The sequence below is a fragment of the Protopterus annectens genome, chromosome 6.part0, assembly GCF_019279795.1.
Source record: "Protopterus annectens isolate FY-2018-M chromosome 6.part0, PAN1.0, whole genome shotgun sequence".
Taxonomy (NCBI): Eukaryota; Metazoa; Chordata; order Ceratodontiformes; family Protopteridae; genus Protopterus; species Protopterus annectens.
Window position 1 is genome coordinate 969,656,422 of NC_056737.1, and position 16,493 is coordinate 969,672,914.

The following is a 16,493-nucleotide window of genomic DNA, read 5'->3' on the forward strand; positions in this document are numbered from 1 at the left end:
CGTCCCAGGCAGACAGATACTGGATCCCTTTAGAATGACACCAGAAACATTGACATTTTCTGCTCGTACTGTGGTGTCATTCTGCTGAGGGCTAGGGTAATACTTGCCTGGGCCACATAATCCGAGAGTTCCATCACATCTCCCTTCATGTAGTCCAGGGAGGTACATCTCGGGTTATTCACACCCACATGGACAATGACCAAGTTATATTTGTACTTGTTGTGGAGTGACCTGAGTGCATGTGTTATGTGGTGGATCCTGGCACTTGATAGACAACTGAATGTTACCTTCTCCTTGTTCAGGCTAGTGAGTGGGACATCAGTGTGCCTCACAATTGAGTCTCCTATGATTAGTACATTGAGCAGAGTGTTTTGCCTTAAGGGTTTGGGTTGAGGGGCACACTGTGTTGGTGAGTTATGTGTTCTGGGGTTAGTGTTGTGTTGTGATGGTCGAGTGCGTTTCTGTCTTGGGGGTGTCTGTTGTTTGGGTAAATTTGTATTGAGAGCCTCTGCGAAGGTGGGTAGATGGTTTGTGTTTCTATGTTTGGGTTGTGATGGTTGGCGTTTTGGAGGGCTGTGTGTTCTATGTAGTGAGTTGCAGGTGTTGACCTCCTCTTGACCAGCTAGTCCGGTCTTGGTTGGAGCGTGCAGTGCTTCCATTTTGGTGATACAAGTGCATCTCTCACAGGTATGAGTGTTGGAAGGTAAGAGGAGAGGGTTGTCTGTGTACATTAGACAGTTGCCACACTGTCTCAGAATGCCCAAGTGCACCAGGTTAGCAGGAGAAAGCACAGGAAATTGTCCTACAATCATACTAGGAAGGGTGGTCATAATTAATAAGTACTGGTGCTGTTACTGTGTAGGAACAGGTAGTGTTAGCACCTAAGTGTGCTACAATAAATGCTACAAAAGCCTGTAAAAATGCTAGCCAATTACGCTAATTGAAGTGCAAGAGGTAAAAGGACAAGCTCGTTCTAATGGGAAAATTGAAAAGCTAACTTTCTGGCACCGGTAATAATTTACCTTAGATGAGCGCTGCTGCACGGTGCACAAACACGGGCTTTTAATCCAGAAAGTTGAAAGAGATGGAAAAAATGCCCAAACGGCCAATAAACTACAATTTCTGGACCAGAAACCACTCTTCTTGTGATAGATAGGCTACCCAGTGGTTACCACTCCCACTGCTAAGCTAGAAGGCGTTCCTGCAACACAGAAAGTTCTAGGGGGGCCTCAGAGACATACAAAACAGTCCTGGATACAGCAAATCTCTATCTGGACTACACTAGTTACAGGAAAGGCAGTAAACAAGCTTAGATTTTTTTTCTCCAGTATTACATCGTGCTCAGATATTGCCTGTATTCTGGAATACCTTGTATAAATTCCAGAATTTATCATGCTGTGCCATTAACTTTTGTAAATATCTGGAATTCTTGCAAAGTGGGGTTACGTTTTGCAATCTTTGTGATTCTTGTCCAATAAAATGGAATACACACACTGCCTGGTTTGGGAGTGGCAGTGTATTCTGTCATTGAGGGCACCTATGAAATGAACATTTAAGGCTTATTTGGCAATTCAGCACATGTCAGGGGATTGAAAGATGTCAACCTTCCCATGGGGCAGAGGTGCTATTAATAAAATCGCTCTCTAGCAACAGTGTTTATAGAGATTGTATGCTACTGTTTTACTATATGTAAAGCATGCTCTAGGGTTAAACGATACTTGATGTTTTTTCTGATTCCTACAGAAACAGAGTACAGCAGACCTCAGTTACTCCATTATCTATTGAAGTTAAAGGTTGGACTGGCTGCAGTGAACAGTCACACCTGATTTGAAACTCTTTCAGATAAATGCATTGGAGAATGGGAGCAGAAATGCTGACAGATATGTGAATCTATTGCTTTTGATTCCTGGGACCATATTAATTGGATGACAGATGCCACCCAGGTAGCAAAAAATATAGTGATCCAATACGCAAATGTCTGTTTTAGCTATGGAGCACATTTTTCACAAATATGATAGGAGTAATGTGTTTTACGCAAATGCTAGGTAGTCAGATAGGTTTCTTTCATTCTGCAGTCTTCACATTTTGGTAAGCTCTGTGATTAAAAGGCAGTGTGGTTCCTATTGGTAGTTTGGCTTGATCATTCTTTTTATCTTTGTGGTTGTATGACTGTGGGTTTTGTATATGGCATCTGAGGGAGGGCTGGAGGATGGCATGGGGATGTTTTTAAATGGTTTTGATCTTTACTAGTGTACCACATACATACATAAAATACAAAGTCTTTGATACGTATTCAAAGTCTGATAAGTATTCATTAGATACATTTCCTACCCATAGTAGTACCTAGAAGTTGAATAACTTTAAGGCAAAACAAGCAGAGTTTAACAATACCAGTATGCGAGTACTGTTTGTACCAGTTTTGCAGCACATTTATTTTGTTTTATTTCTGGCTGATGTTTTACTTTTGACTGATTTTGTTTGACCTTTATGTGTATGTTGTATTTCAGATGTAGATGCTTTTAGCTATCCCTTTTATTAAATTGCTTCAACTGTAGTGCATGTATATGTACATAGTGCAGTGGATGTGATAAACAGCAGAGTGGAATGAGCAGGATTTCACAGAAAGGCAGATTGGTTTGTAGAGACTGAATGAAAGAAAAGCAACCGTTAAATCATTTTGTTTCTGTGTGGCTTGCTAGGTGTTGCATGAAACAGAAGGAAAAGCAATGCTTGTGTGCACATCTGTGTGTGTGTGTGTGTGTGTGTGTGTGTGTGTGTGTGTGTGTGTGTGTGTGTGTGTGTGTGTGCGCATCTGTGTGCACGTGTGTGTTGGGGGGACTTGACATTTCAGTGAAATTGTCTTTGTTAGGTACATTTGAATATTAAGCTTGAAACAGTTGATAATTGGTGGTTCGTAGGTTTGTGCTAGACTGTCAAACACCAGGGTCTTTATAAACCTAGCTGTGCATCCCAACCTAACCCAGTTTTGTCCTTGAGTACATTGGCACCTTATGGTGGAGGAATGTTAGTAATGAGGTAGCTAAGGGTTTGTGTTTGGGGGGGGGGTTTGGTATGTTTGGGATTAGTTAGCTTATGTCAGCCACTGTCCATCAAAAACCTGGAGGTCAGATCGAGGGGTAAATTTTACGATTTTCCATCCAGTGATCAAAGTTTTGCTTAAAAAGGGTCAGGTATGAATGCCACTTCACGTGGATGGGGAGCCTCTTCCATAGTGCAGGGATCATCTGAGACACGTATCTGTCTCTCCAGTCTGTTTTGTGCATATGCAAGAGGTTCATCAGAGTTTGGTCTGAAGATGCCTTTTATATGCAGACAAAGATCCCCTGTCTGTAACCTGTAGGAGACTAAGTAAAGAGACGGACCTTAAGGCGATCTGTGTAGGGACAGAGCATTAATAAACTAAATTCTCCTGGTGAGAAGCCTTTAAGGGTGTTCCAGTTGTTGCAGATGCCTGGTTGGGTACATTCCAAAGGGGACATTATATTCAATGAGGAGTCAGATAAAGGCTGAGTAGAGTGGTACTATTAATTTCCTTGGATCTGGATGCCATACCCTTGCTTATAAGTTGTGCAGTGTAGAATGATTTTATTACCATCTTGGATGTGTGTTTGTTGAAGGCCAACTTACTTTCGGCGCATGTTCCCAAATCCCTAAACCAGTGGGTCAGTTTTTAGGAGTGTTTATCAGTGGAGTAATTAACTTGGGTGGAAGACTTCCCAAATGACATTACAATGCATTTCTTTGCATTTTTATGTGGCTGTGGCACCAATCATCTGTGTCCAACCCTCTTGTAGGATTTGTGTCATGGGAGAATCGCTGATAGCTGTCAATGTACAGTCATCTGTAAACTTGGTGAGCCCAAAGGCCTTTGTCATTAGTCTTTTTTTTTCTGAGAAGTAGTTGTCAAACAGGAGCAGGCCCAACACAGTGTGTTGCAGCTCTAGGCCACACATTCCAACTGACTTCTAGAGATGCTGATTTATGACTTGTGACCCACACAAAACAGTATTTCTCTGGATCTCACACTTGTGGAGGGTTCATTCCAGGGAGTTTGTGTCTTCATAGTCTGGAGCTTCTTGGAGTGACTTGGCCTTGAATGACTGCCTTGAGCTATTCAGCCTGGTCTTGATAGCTGTTCTTTGAATCATTTATTCACAGGTCATCATAACTCTGGATGAGGCTGCTTGGTCTCTGCCCCCACTGCAGATGCAGCAAGGCTGTTGGTCTCGATTGAGGAGGAGATTATTTGGAGAATCTTGCCAGGGTCTAGAGGTGCAGCCCAGATTCAAGTCATCAGAATCTTGTCTGATGCTCTTTGGTAGTTGGAGCTATAGCTGGGTACCCCCCACTTAAAGATTTAAGAGTAATACCTGTGCCAGGCCCATTTTCAGGCTTCTCTCCCTCACTGTCCAACTCTGATGAGATTGTATGTACCAGTTCATACTAATGCACTACTTTGTAGCAGTGGGGTGCCAGGTCATCATTGCAGGTTCTTGAGATGCTGAAAGGGGATTGCTAATTGCTTAAAAGTAACCTGGAAGCACAGAGAATGAGCACTTGTGTAGCCAGTAAGTCATGGCATGCATTGTTAGAGGCATTCAGCTGGTCCATAGGATGAGAATATTGAAATGTTTGGCCATGCATTTATCTGTATATGTTTATCTGTATACCTGATTGTATATACTTGTATGCATGTTGTGTGTGTGTGTATATAATACGTAATGTGTGTGGGTTGTGTCTATATACATTTATATATTTTATTTAAAATTTATTGCAGATAATTTAAGAACTTGCCTGTTAGTTTCTGTTTTGACAGTGGACACTAGCTTGAAACAATACCTTGTGGGGATCATTTCAGAAATTAAAATTTATAACTGTTGTGAAACAGCATATATAATGTATGGATTTCCTTAATGCTTAGCACAGACATTATGATACCTTGGCTACAGGAATTACTTACTTTCATCGATTCTATATGTTCCATTCTTTCAAACAGTTTCCAAGATATGTAAGTTGAACTCCTTTGTATTGCCATTAGTGTTTCTATACTTCAGACATTGCTACATAAGCAGTTGTATATACCATTTGTGTTATATCTGCATTCCAACAGCTATGACTTTGTCGATTTTAGAATAATGGGGACTGGTGCTTCAGAAGGAATGTTGTAGGTTGTCTGCATGTCAGCAGTCTGAAAATGAGTGGTTTTCCTTTAGCTGCTTTCACCTTTCATGCCGTTGTGTTGATGCTGTTGCTTGCTTGGATATCATCCTGAAGCTTTTTGTGGCTCCAGTTAAATTTGTCCAGCTTTGGTTCCCCCCTTCCACACACTTCTATTCATAACCATTTGATGTAATGTGTTATTGAAGATGCATTCATTAGCATTAGAACTGAGGATGTGCATTTATCAGTATTAGAATTGAAGCTTTATTAAAGGCAAGGGTTTACTATCCAGTGATAGATTCACTAATGAGGACCTGGTATGAAATGCTCAAAATTGTTCTAGCATGAGGTTAGATCTTCCAGACAGTCTGTTGGTGAGTGTGCATTTTCAAAAATTTGTTGTTGGTAGACTGTCCCTCATTGCATAGCCATTTGTGGACAGGCAGCACATTTTCTATAAAAAGGAAGGCTTAGGTAATTTCACTCTTATGTCTTCATTTTAACAATTTTCCATGGGAGCTGCAAGGGTTATTATCCTAAGTAATAACATTCCAATTTTCAGTAGTCCTCAAGTGGTCCTTTGCACTGTCTGCCTAACTTGATTACGAGCTCAGAGACTCTGTTATGCAACTCCATATTCCAGATCATTGGGTTGGGTTTCCAGATGTAATGCCAGCATTTGATTTATTTATGCATATGTGCTCACCTTAGGGAGATCCTTGTCAAAAAGTAAGGACAGTAGCACTCGGAATGTTGGAGTGATATATGAAGGTACTGTGAAGAACAGCAGCATTTGTTTTATATCTAGCAAAAGAAAGATTTGGTAGTATGGCACTGTCCTTTCTGAAGAGCTACTGAGGACAAGGTTTTTCTTTGTGTTGTAGTAGTCTGTCACTTGCATGTCATTTGAAGTGACTTGACCTGTTGAAATGTTGTCATTACCAAATAGGTTCTAGTAGCTAGTTGTCAGAAAATTGAAGGTGGGCTTCCTAATGAACCTACTTCAGCTTACATTACAGGTCTGTGCAGTAGTCCTTATTGTGCATTGCCCAGTGTCAGAGGACTGCTTTCTTAGTAGTTACATTAATTAGGTGTATCAAATAGAATAACATGAATGTTATATGTAGTATGAAGTCCAGTTTAGCAGGCTTGTAGTAAAAAAAAAAAAAAAAAAAAAAAATTTAGGTTTGTAAGCAAAGTACCATTTGCTAAATGTCCTTTTTATTTTTGTAACATTATCTGTGTAAGGAATTGATGTACCTTTTTTATATAAATGTAATTCTTGGGTTGTGTTCTGTGGCTGTGAAACATTTCATTTCTTAACTACATAGAAATAAGGACATGGAATATCGTACCCTTTGAGACCTCTGCAATATAATCCATGTTGATTGTATTCAATTGTTTGGATTATCCTGTATGAGTGGATCATATCATCTCAAAGGTTTTTGGTTATTTATGCATTTTTTTTTCAAATAATGGTGCTACGAATCACATCTTTCACTTTGTAATCACTTTTGCCTTCTCATTTACAGTGGATATAAAAAAATTACACACCTCTGTTAAAATGCCAGGTTTTTGTGATATAAAAAAATGAGACTACAATAAATCATTTCAAAACTTTTCCCACCTTTAATGTGACCTACAACCTGTATAAGCAATTGAAAAACAAACAAATCTGTTAGGGGAAAAAATATAAAAAAAATAAAAAACATACAATATGCTGGTTGCATAATTGTGCACACCCTTAAACTAATACTTTGTTGAAGCACCTTTTGATTTAATTACAACGGTCAGTCTTCTTGGGTATACACCTCCCATCAATTAAAGAGACTCTGATTAACCCCAAATAAAGTTCAGCTGTCCTAGTAGGGTTTTCCTGACATTTACTTAGTTGCCTGCTACAGCAAAAGCCATGGTTCGCAGAGAGCTTACAAAGCATCAAAGGGATCTCTGTTGAAAGGTGTCTGTCAGGAGAAGGATACAAAAAAAATTTCCACAGCATTGGATATACCATGGAACACAGTGAAGACAGTCATCAAAAAATGGAGAAAATATGGGACAACAGTGACATTGCAAAGAACTGGACGTCCCTCCAAAATTGTTGAAAAGACAAGATGAAAACTGGTCAGGGACGCTGAAACTGGTCAGGGAGGCTGCCAAGAGACCTACAGCAACAGTGAAGGAACTGCAGGAATTTCTGGCAAGTACTGGTTGTGTACTACATGTGACAACAGTATCCTGTATTCTCCATATGTCTGGACTATGGGGTACAGTTGCAAGACGGAAGCCTTTTCTTACACAGAAAAACATCCGGGCCCAGCTAAAATTTGCAAAACAATACATGTGAAGTTGTTCAATCTCGCCGTTTATTCTTTACTGATAAACTGTGCAGACCACCACTGTCCAAGGTAAAACACTATTTAATTAAGAACTAAATAAAACAATAAAAACTGTTCACAGGCAATATTGAACAAATATAAGCGCTTTCGGGCACTGCCCTTCTTCAGACAAAGGAAAGAACAATTAATTATGTATTTAAACATCCAATTTACTTCAAACTAGCCAATCAAAACTTATATTGCACCCTCCTTTCTCTGAGGGCGGGTTTCATAGGAATATATTCATTAAGTCCTGGTGTTCTATGAGCAAATAGCTCAATGATCCACCTTACTTCCTCTCTTTCAGTAATATCACCTATATTACCCCTTCTTTTATTAAGTGAAATATTACAAATAGCTCTAAATTTAAACTGATGACCACTATTGCCCTCTGTGTGTTTGTAGAGGGCATTATGTATATTTTTATTCCGTATACAGGAAAGATGTTGCAAAATCCTAACTTTAAACATATTGTTGGTCTTGCCTACATAAAATGCTGTACATTGTTGACATTCAGCTATATAAATAATATTCACAGTTCTGCAAGTGGATTTAGCTTTAAAATGATACAGTTTCCCAGTAACTGGATGTTCAAATAAAGTTTCCTTATTAATAAATGGACATGCTTTACATAGCCCACACTGTCTTGTACCTACTTGGCAGATAACCTCTCTCCTCTGATTCTTCTTCTCTTGTGTTAAAATATCTTTCAGGTTTTTATTTCTTCTAAACCCAAATTTAGGTTGCTTGTCTACTATTTCTTTCATTTTGTCATCAGATAAGAGTATGTGCCAATTTTTCTTCACTATCTCACATACTTCATGTACATTATTACTATAAGGGAATGTCATTCTAAGGGGTGCTGCTTTCTTGTCTTTTTTCATATTCTCCTCACCAGAGGAATGATGTTCCATTATAGGAGCTAACTTTGCTTTTCTATGAACATTACCTTCACTTACTACTTTTTTTATTAATTTTCCATCATAGCCTCTATCTTGAAAAATGTATTTCATATTCTGAAGCTCTTCTTCAAAATCACTATCTTTACTGCATAACCTCGAAGCTCTACTTATTTGACCTCTTACTATATTTTTATAAGTGTGTCTAAGATGCATACTATCCTACGCAAGTATGTTGTTTCTCCAACATTCTTTCCGAAATAAGGAAGTTGTAAAGCCACTTTGTTCCTGTTTTATCCGTACATCCAAAAAATGAATAACTTCTTCAGAAAAAGTAGCTGCAGGGGCCTCCGACAAAGTTGCTACCCAGCTTGCCACCCTAAATTCTGTTGACAGCTCATCCATGCGTCTCATATCCTTTGCAGCAGTTGGAATGAGTAGGGCAAACAGTTACAGGAATCGCTCTTAGGAGACATTCCTGGATGCGCTTATGTTTCTTCGTGGAGCCCTTCAAATCATCCTTTGTGAACACTCCCTTTGATGGTTCGTCCCTTTTCAGGCCTAAAATGAAGGAAACCTTAACCAGGTGTGAACAGGACGGAAAGACTGTCTGCCATCGGGGTCCATTTTTCCACCCCTACCTGACCCTATCCCAAAGGTCAACGGGGAGGAAAAATGTGGTTCCGAAAAGCCCAAGGAGCCTTTCAGGACACACATGGTGAACCCCCCTCCAGGGGCAGAGGAGGGGGTAATAATGGAAGATACCACCCTCGTGGCAGAGAGGGGTCCACAACACCAGGGTGACAAAGATCACTTCTCTGGCAAGCCCTGCCAGCGCTCCTGAGAGGAAGCCCGACTGTCCTGCTCTGGAGGCAGTCGGAGGTCACTTGTCTTAGTATCATTTTGAGCCAGGCATCTGGGTACAGAGTACAAAGTATCATTTCCAGAGGGTATTTCATTCCATTCCATTCACCACACCCCCTCCAGTCGTAAGAAAAATCCCGGATGTTCCACCCAGGGAACGGGCAACTATAGAGGTCCAAACGTTGCTAGCAAAAAGAGTCATCCAACCAGTCCCAGCATACCAAACAGGATCCGGAATTTACTCAAGATTCTTTTTGGTTCCAAAGAAGACAGGGGACTGCAGACCCATATTGGACCTCAGCAGATTGAACCAATACGTAAAGAAAGAGAAGTTTCGGATGGTCACACTTCAGTATATACTTCCTTTTTAGGGAAAGACACTTGGATGTGCTCTCATCATCATCATCTTCTTTCAGCTGTTCCCGTTAGGGGTCGCCACAGCAGATCACCCGTTTCCATTTCTTCCTGTCCTCTGCATCTTGCTCTGTCACACCAACCACCTGCATGTCCTCTCTCACCACATCCATAAACCTTATCTTAGGCCTTCCTCTTTTCCTGTTACCTGGTAGCTTCGCCCTTAGCATCTTTTTCCCAATATACTCAGCATCCCTCCTCAGCACATGTCCAAACCAACGTAATTGTGCCTCTCTGGCTTTGTCTCCAAACCTTCCAACTTGGGCTGACCCTCTAATATACTTATTCCTAATCCTGTCCACCCTCGTCACACCCAGTGCAAATCTTAACATCTTTAATTCTGACACATCCAGCTCAAACTCCTGCCTTTTTGTCAATGCCACTGTCCCCAACCCATATAACATACTGGTCTCACTACCCTCTTGTATACCTTCCCTTTCACTCTTACAGGTACTCGTCTGTCACAAATCACTCCTGACACTCTTCTCCACCCACTCCATTCTGCCTGTACTCTCTTCTTCACCTCTCTTCCACACTTACCGTTACTCTGAACTATTGACCCCAAGTATTTAAACTCATCCACCTTCGCCACCTCTACTCCTTGCATCCTCACCATTCCTCTATCCTCCCTCTCATTCACGCACATATATTCTGTCTTAGTCCTGCTGACCTTCATTCCTCTTCTCTCTAGAGCATATCTCCATCTCTCCGGGGTCTCCTCCACCTGTTCCCTACTCTCACTACAGATCACAGTGTCATCTGCAAACATCATAGTCCACGGGGACTCCTGTCTGATCTTGTCTGTCAACCTGTCCATCACCATTGCAAATAAGAAAGGGCTCAGAGCTGATCCTTGATGTAACCCCACCTCCACCTTAAATGCATCCGTCACTCCCACTGCAGACCTCACCGCTGTCACACTACCCTCGTACATATCCTGTACCACTCTTACATACTTTTCTGACACTCCTGACTTCCTCATACAATACCACAACTCCTCTCTAGGTACCCTGTCATATGGTTTCTCTAAGTCTACAAAAACACAATGCAACTCCTTCCGACATTCTCTGTACTTCTCCATCAACACTCTCAGAGCAAAGATTGCATCTGTAGTGCTCTTTCCTGGCATGAAACCATACTGCTGATCACTAATCATCACGTCCCTTCTTAACCTTGCTTCCACTACTCTTTCCCATAACTTCATGCTGTGACTGATCAGTTTAATCCCTCTGTAGTTACTACAGCTCCGCACATCACCCTTATTCTTAAAAATCGGTACCAAAACACTTTTTCTCCATTCCTCAGGCATCCTCTCACTTTCCAAGATTTCATTAAACAATCTGATTAAAAACTCCACTGCCATTTCACCTAAACACCTCCATGCTTCCACAGGTATGAATTGGATGTGCTCTATAGATCTCAAAGATGCTTACTACCACATAAAAATGGCCAGGCCATCCAGGGATCACCTGCGCTTCCAGCTCGGAGCCAATCATTACCAGTTTCGAGCTCTGCCCTTTGGTCTCACTACAGCCCCCATAGTGTTCACCAAATGCATGGCAGTGGTCACTGCTCACCTGAGGCATCTAGGATTCCAGGTTTTTCTGTACCTAGACGATTGGCTCCTTACCGCCACCACCAGGCATCAACTCATTCAGGCCAGGGAGTCCACTCTGTCACTCTGCAATCATCTGGGCATTACAATCAACTCAGAAAAATCTGCCTTGTCACCATTTTATCGGGGCAGAGTTGGACACCACCACCACCCCTCTAAGACTTCCGATGGAAAGAGTCCTTCTCATTCGTCAACATCCTGTTATCAAAAGACAAAGCACCAGCATTGGAAGTTCTGAAAGTGTTAGGCATGATGGCAGCAGCAATTCTAGCCATACCACTAGCTCGGATGGACATACGGGTTCTTCAATGGCTGTTGTTCATTCAATGGTCTTGCCAAGAGCTACCCATGAATCACACTATAATGATCACAAATTCTTGCAAGAAGGACCTTCAGTGGTGGTTGACTTTGTGATGACCATGCCCTGGCCCAGCAATCAAGGTGCCTCAATCCTCACCACTGACACCAAGAAGGTCGTCTCCTAGAAGATGAAAGGATAACTAATACACACAGTAAAGTACAATTTCCCTTAAGTGCACACAGAAATCACAGTCAGTCTGGGGCTGGTTGCTCCCTTGCTTGCCAGGTCCCCAATAAGACTCCCCACTGGCACTGGCACAGCTATAGGGTCCAGGTCTCAGCCTAACTGGGCAAGCTAAAACCTCCAGTACCCTCTCTGTCCAACCAGTGCTTCGTGTCCCTGCCAAGTAGCTGACATACCACACACACACTTTGAGATAAGTATTTATGCAACTTCTCAGACACTCCTGGGAAAGGCTGACACAGATTCTCCAACTGTGCCCCTTTACCAAGACTATAAGGTAGTAATTACTGCCACCACCCAGTTAATAATATCAGCTACTAAAAGGCCCTTAAAAGGGTGTCCAGTTATTACTGTGCAATATTAATATCCAATGGTAGCATGGCTAACAGTCAAGGCTTACTTTAGAGTGGCCTATTACAATAACCTCTATAAATATGCAGTGTACTCTAGAGCTTATCTGTACACAAATCAGCCACAGGTAGAAGGTTTTAAAAATATTTAATGATAAATAATTAAAACACAAAACAAAACTACTGCACCACAGAGATATCTGAGTGTTCAGAGATCACACAGAAACTTAAAATAATACAGTAGGACAGCTCTGATTTCAAAGTAAAATACCTAATTGATCTTTACTAGCTTTAACTATTACTACATCACAGTGCTAAAACTTACATGTGAGTGCTGGTAAGTTGGATGTCCAAAGTCAAAATGCTTTCCAGTCTCTTGTGAGAAATCGTATTTACTGTATCAAATATGAAGCATGCACGAAAGCAACTGCACGGCTCAATAGGTAATCCAAAGAGACAAAAAAGAAAGAAGCCAGCAAAACTTGACCCAATAAAGAATAAACTTTTATTGGTAGAAAACCATAATCCAAAAAACAGCAAAGAATGGTGCACAGACCGGTTTCGGCTGGTTAACTATACACAGCCTTCCTCAGTGTGAAACTAGCAGATTCAATGCTGTCCTTAAATACACTGCAAACAAAGATGATTGGATAAACCTAAAGCTTGTCATTTAAACCTGGTGGAAATAAACCACCTAACTTAATGATCCATTTTTTCTCTTTAGAGTTCAATAAAGAATGCCAACCTGTTTTATTCACTTTTTTACCATGAATAATATCAATAATTGTAAAAAAGAAGGTAGCTGTAGGATGTGTTTGCTGATGTTTGTATAAAGCATTATGTATTCTGCCTTTTTTAATGTTGCTAATGTGCTCTGAGATTCCTAGTCTTAATGGTCTAGAAGTTTGACCTATATAGAATGCCCCACATGTGCATGTGGCTAAATAGACTACCCAATCAGAGCTACAATTAGCAAAGAATTTGATGTTGTATACAGTAGCAGAATTTCTACTAGTAAATTCTTTCGTTTTGGAAATTTTATTACAATTGGTGCAATGTCCGCAGGGATAGCATCCTACAGGTATACTGCCAGTGAGAGTAGTTTGTATTGGTTCTGGAAGACCTGTATCATGTGTATGTTTGTAATGGCTAAAGTGACTGCCCAGATTTCTGCCTTTCTTAAAAGAAAAAAGGCATTGATCAGGAACAATGGTAGACAAATCATTGTCATATAGTAGTAGGTTCCAATGTCTGTTGATACTCTGAATTAGACTGTCCGAATTCCTACCATAAGTAATTGTAAACCTGATTGGTTGAGGGGTAGGTTGGTGATCAGGTCTGATTTCAAAGAAAAATACATAATTAATATTTGCTAGCTTTAACTATTCCTACAAGAAATCACAGTGCTAAAACTTACATGTGAGCATAAGGCAGAGTGCTGGTAAGTTGGATGTCCAAAGTCAAAATGCTTTCCAGCCTCTTGTGAGAAATCGTATTTAAACATTACTAACAAACATGTCTCTAAGGCCCTCCCAAAATTGCATCATTTTAGATGCTTAGGTTTTCCCAGTATTTATATTGCATCATCTTAACACCTGGTCTGAGTTCTCAGGCCACAAACTGCATTATTTAGCAATCTGACACCTCTTCAGAAACTTACAACAATACAAGAATCCAGAGCAGTAAAGCACCTTCCACATCTAAATTCTAGTCATAAACTTTAGCCTTAAAACAATGGGCATGAAATCTTCATCCAGCCGCCCTGGAGCCGAATTCTAACATGAAAGGGTACAACCTGCTTCACTGGGCCAGTAGAGTGAAATGTTGTCACATATTTTGCAGTTCCACATTTCACAATATTCTTTTACATTCAAGAAAACAGGCTTGTATTTTACATTTATTTACAAATGCCAAAATTATATACCTAATTCTATTTGACTAGGCTTGCAGCCTTTGCCCATCTCTCCCCAATTATCATATCTCTTCCCCTCCGAGGAACTCGAGCAAGTTTTTCAAGTGCCCCTTGATAAACATCACTTGAGAATGTCCGGTCTATCTGGGTGTACCTCACCCCATTCCCTGTCTTGAGAGCCCATCTGCATTGGCATTGCTACTCCCACTGTGGTGCGGTGCTGTACTGACATATATGCTTGCAACCCTAAACTCCATTTTAGCAACTTGGCATTTTGCTGACTGGCTCTGTTTAACCATGTTAGTGGGTTGTGATCGGTCATCACAGTGAATTTTCTTCCATACAGATAAGGCTGAGGTTTTTGTAGTTGCCACACTATGGCTAGACATTCCTTTTCTACCACTGCATAGCATTCCTCTCTGGGTTGGAGCCTATGACTGAGATAAACCACTGGGTGCTCTTCTCCCTCTGAAGAAATCTGGCTAAGTACAGCCCCACCCCATAGTTTGAAGCATCCACTTGCACAACAAATTCTTTGCTGTAGTCTGGACTGGCTAACACAGGGGGTCCTCCCAAAGCTTCCTTAAGCTTCTGAAATGCCTGCTCACATGCTGGGGTCCTCACTACCTTATCTGGCCTGTTCTTCCTTGTCAGGTCTATGAGGGGAGCAGCTATGGTACTATAATTGGACACGAACTCTCTGTAGTACCCTGCTGTCCCTAAGAATGCCCTCACCTGCTTTTTGGTAACAGGTGCAGGCCATGCCTGAATAGTTTCCACTTTGGCAGGCTCTGGCCTTATCTTACCACTTCCCACTCTATGTCCTAGGTAGGAGACCACTGCCATACCCACCTGACATTTGCTCAGCTTAATGGTCAACCCTGCCCTCTGTAGTCTGCCCAGCACCTCCCTGACATGCTGAAGGTACTCCTGCCAGGAATGGATGTAGATAGCAGTATCATCCAAATAAGCAAGGGCAAACCCTCATGCTCCTGCTAAGATATGATCTACAAGCCTCTGGAAAGTCGCTGGGGCATTCTTCATCCCAAAGGGCATCTTTGTGAACTCATACAAGCCAAAAGGAGTCACAAAGGCTGACTTCTCTCTAGCACTGGGAGTCCAGGGCACCTGCTAGTAACCCTTGGTAAGATCAATGGTTGTAAGATACTTGGCCCCACCCAGCTGCTTTAGGGCCTCATCTGTCCTAGGCATGGGGCAAGCATCCGACTCTGTGTGACTATTTAATTTTCTGTAATCCACACAGAACATGTTGCTGACATCCATCTTTGGCACCAACACCACTGGTGAGGCCCAGGGACTGTTGGACTCTTGAATCACCCCTAGTTCCAACATCTTTTGAATCACCCCTAGTTCCAACATCTAAGTACTTCTTCCCTCAGAGTCTGAATCTTTCAGGCACCCTATAAGGGGCATGCCTGATAGGCCTTTGGGGTCCTGTATCCACCAGGTGCTGCACCAGGTGGGTGCTCCCTGGTTTTCCAGTGAACATGCCCCCAAACTCCTGCAACACTGCTCGGATTTCTCGAATCTGGGTAGGACATAGCTGCTGGGACATTGCTACCCCTTCCACCGAGGTGTCAAGCCCGAGCCTCACTGAGGAGATCAGTCCCCAGATCTCCCTCAGACTCCTCCTGCAATCCACTGCAAATGCTCAGCACAAGGGCCTCCCTATCATGGTAAGGTTTCATCATGTTAACATGGTACAATTTTTGCCCCTGCCATCTGCCTAGCACTTCCACCATGTAGTTAACATCACTTCCCTTTCTTACCACTTTGTAGGGTCCCTCCCAAGCTGCCTGCAACTTGTTGTGTCTGACAGGAATGAGAACCATCACCTGCTGCCCTACAGCATACTCTCTAGCTCGAGCATTCTTGTCATACCACACCTTTTTCTGTTGTTGGGCTTCTGCCAGGTTCTCCTGGGCCATGCCCATGAGTTCCCTGAGCCTTGTCCTGAGGTTCAGGACATATGCCACAACAGACTCCTTGTGAGACTCACACTCACCTTCCCACTCATCTCAAATTAAATCTAGAGGTCCCCTCACCTTATGCCCATACAGCAACTGAAAGGGTGAAAAAAATGTGGATTCCTGGGAAACCTGTCTGTAAGAAAACAACAGATGGGGCAAATGTTTGTCCCACTCCCTCTCAAACTGATCTGCAAATGCCCGTAGCATGGACTTGATTGTAGAGTTTAACCTCTCAACAAGACCATTAATCTGGGGATGGTAGGGGGTGGTCTTCATGTGCTTCACCCCACAGGACTTACACAGACAAGCCAGCAGGTCTGACATAAAGTTGGCACCTCTGTCAGA

The 16,493-nt window shown here is 41.9% G+C and overlaps 1 protein-coding gene across 1 annotated transcript in view; it reads left to right on the forward strand.

The window, feature by feature from the left end:
- CCNK (cyclin K) overlaps positions 1–16,493 on the forward strand; it is a 421,050-nt gene that overhangs the window by 72,692 nt on the left and 331,865 nt on the right. The window contains exon 3 of the mRNA XM_044074606.1: positions 4,948–5,029. Coding sequence (XP_043930541.1) covers positions 4,948–5,029 — 82 coding nt within the window. The remainder of the gene's footprint in view (positions 1–4,947; positions 5,030–16,493) is intronic.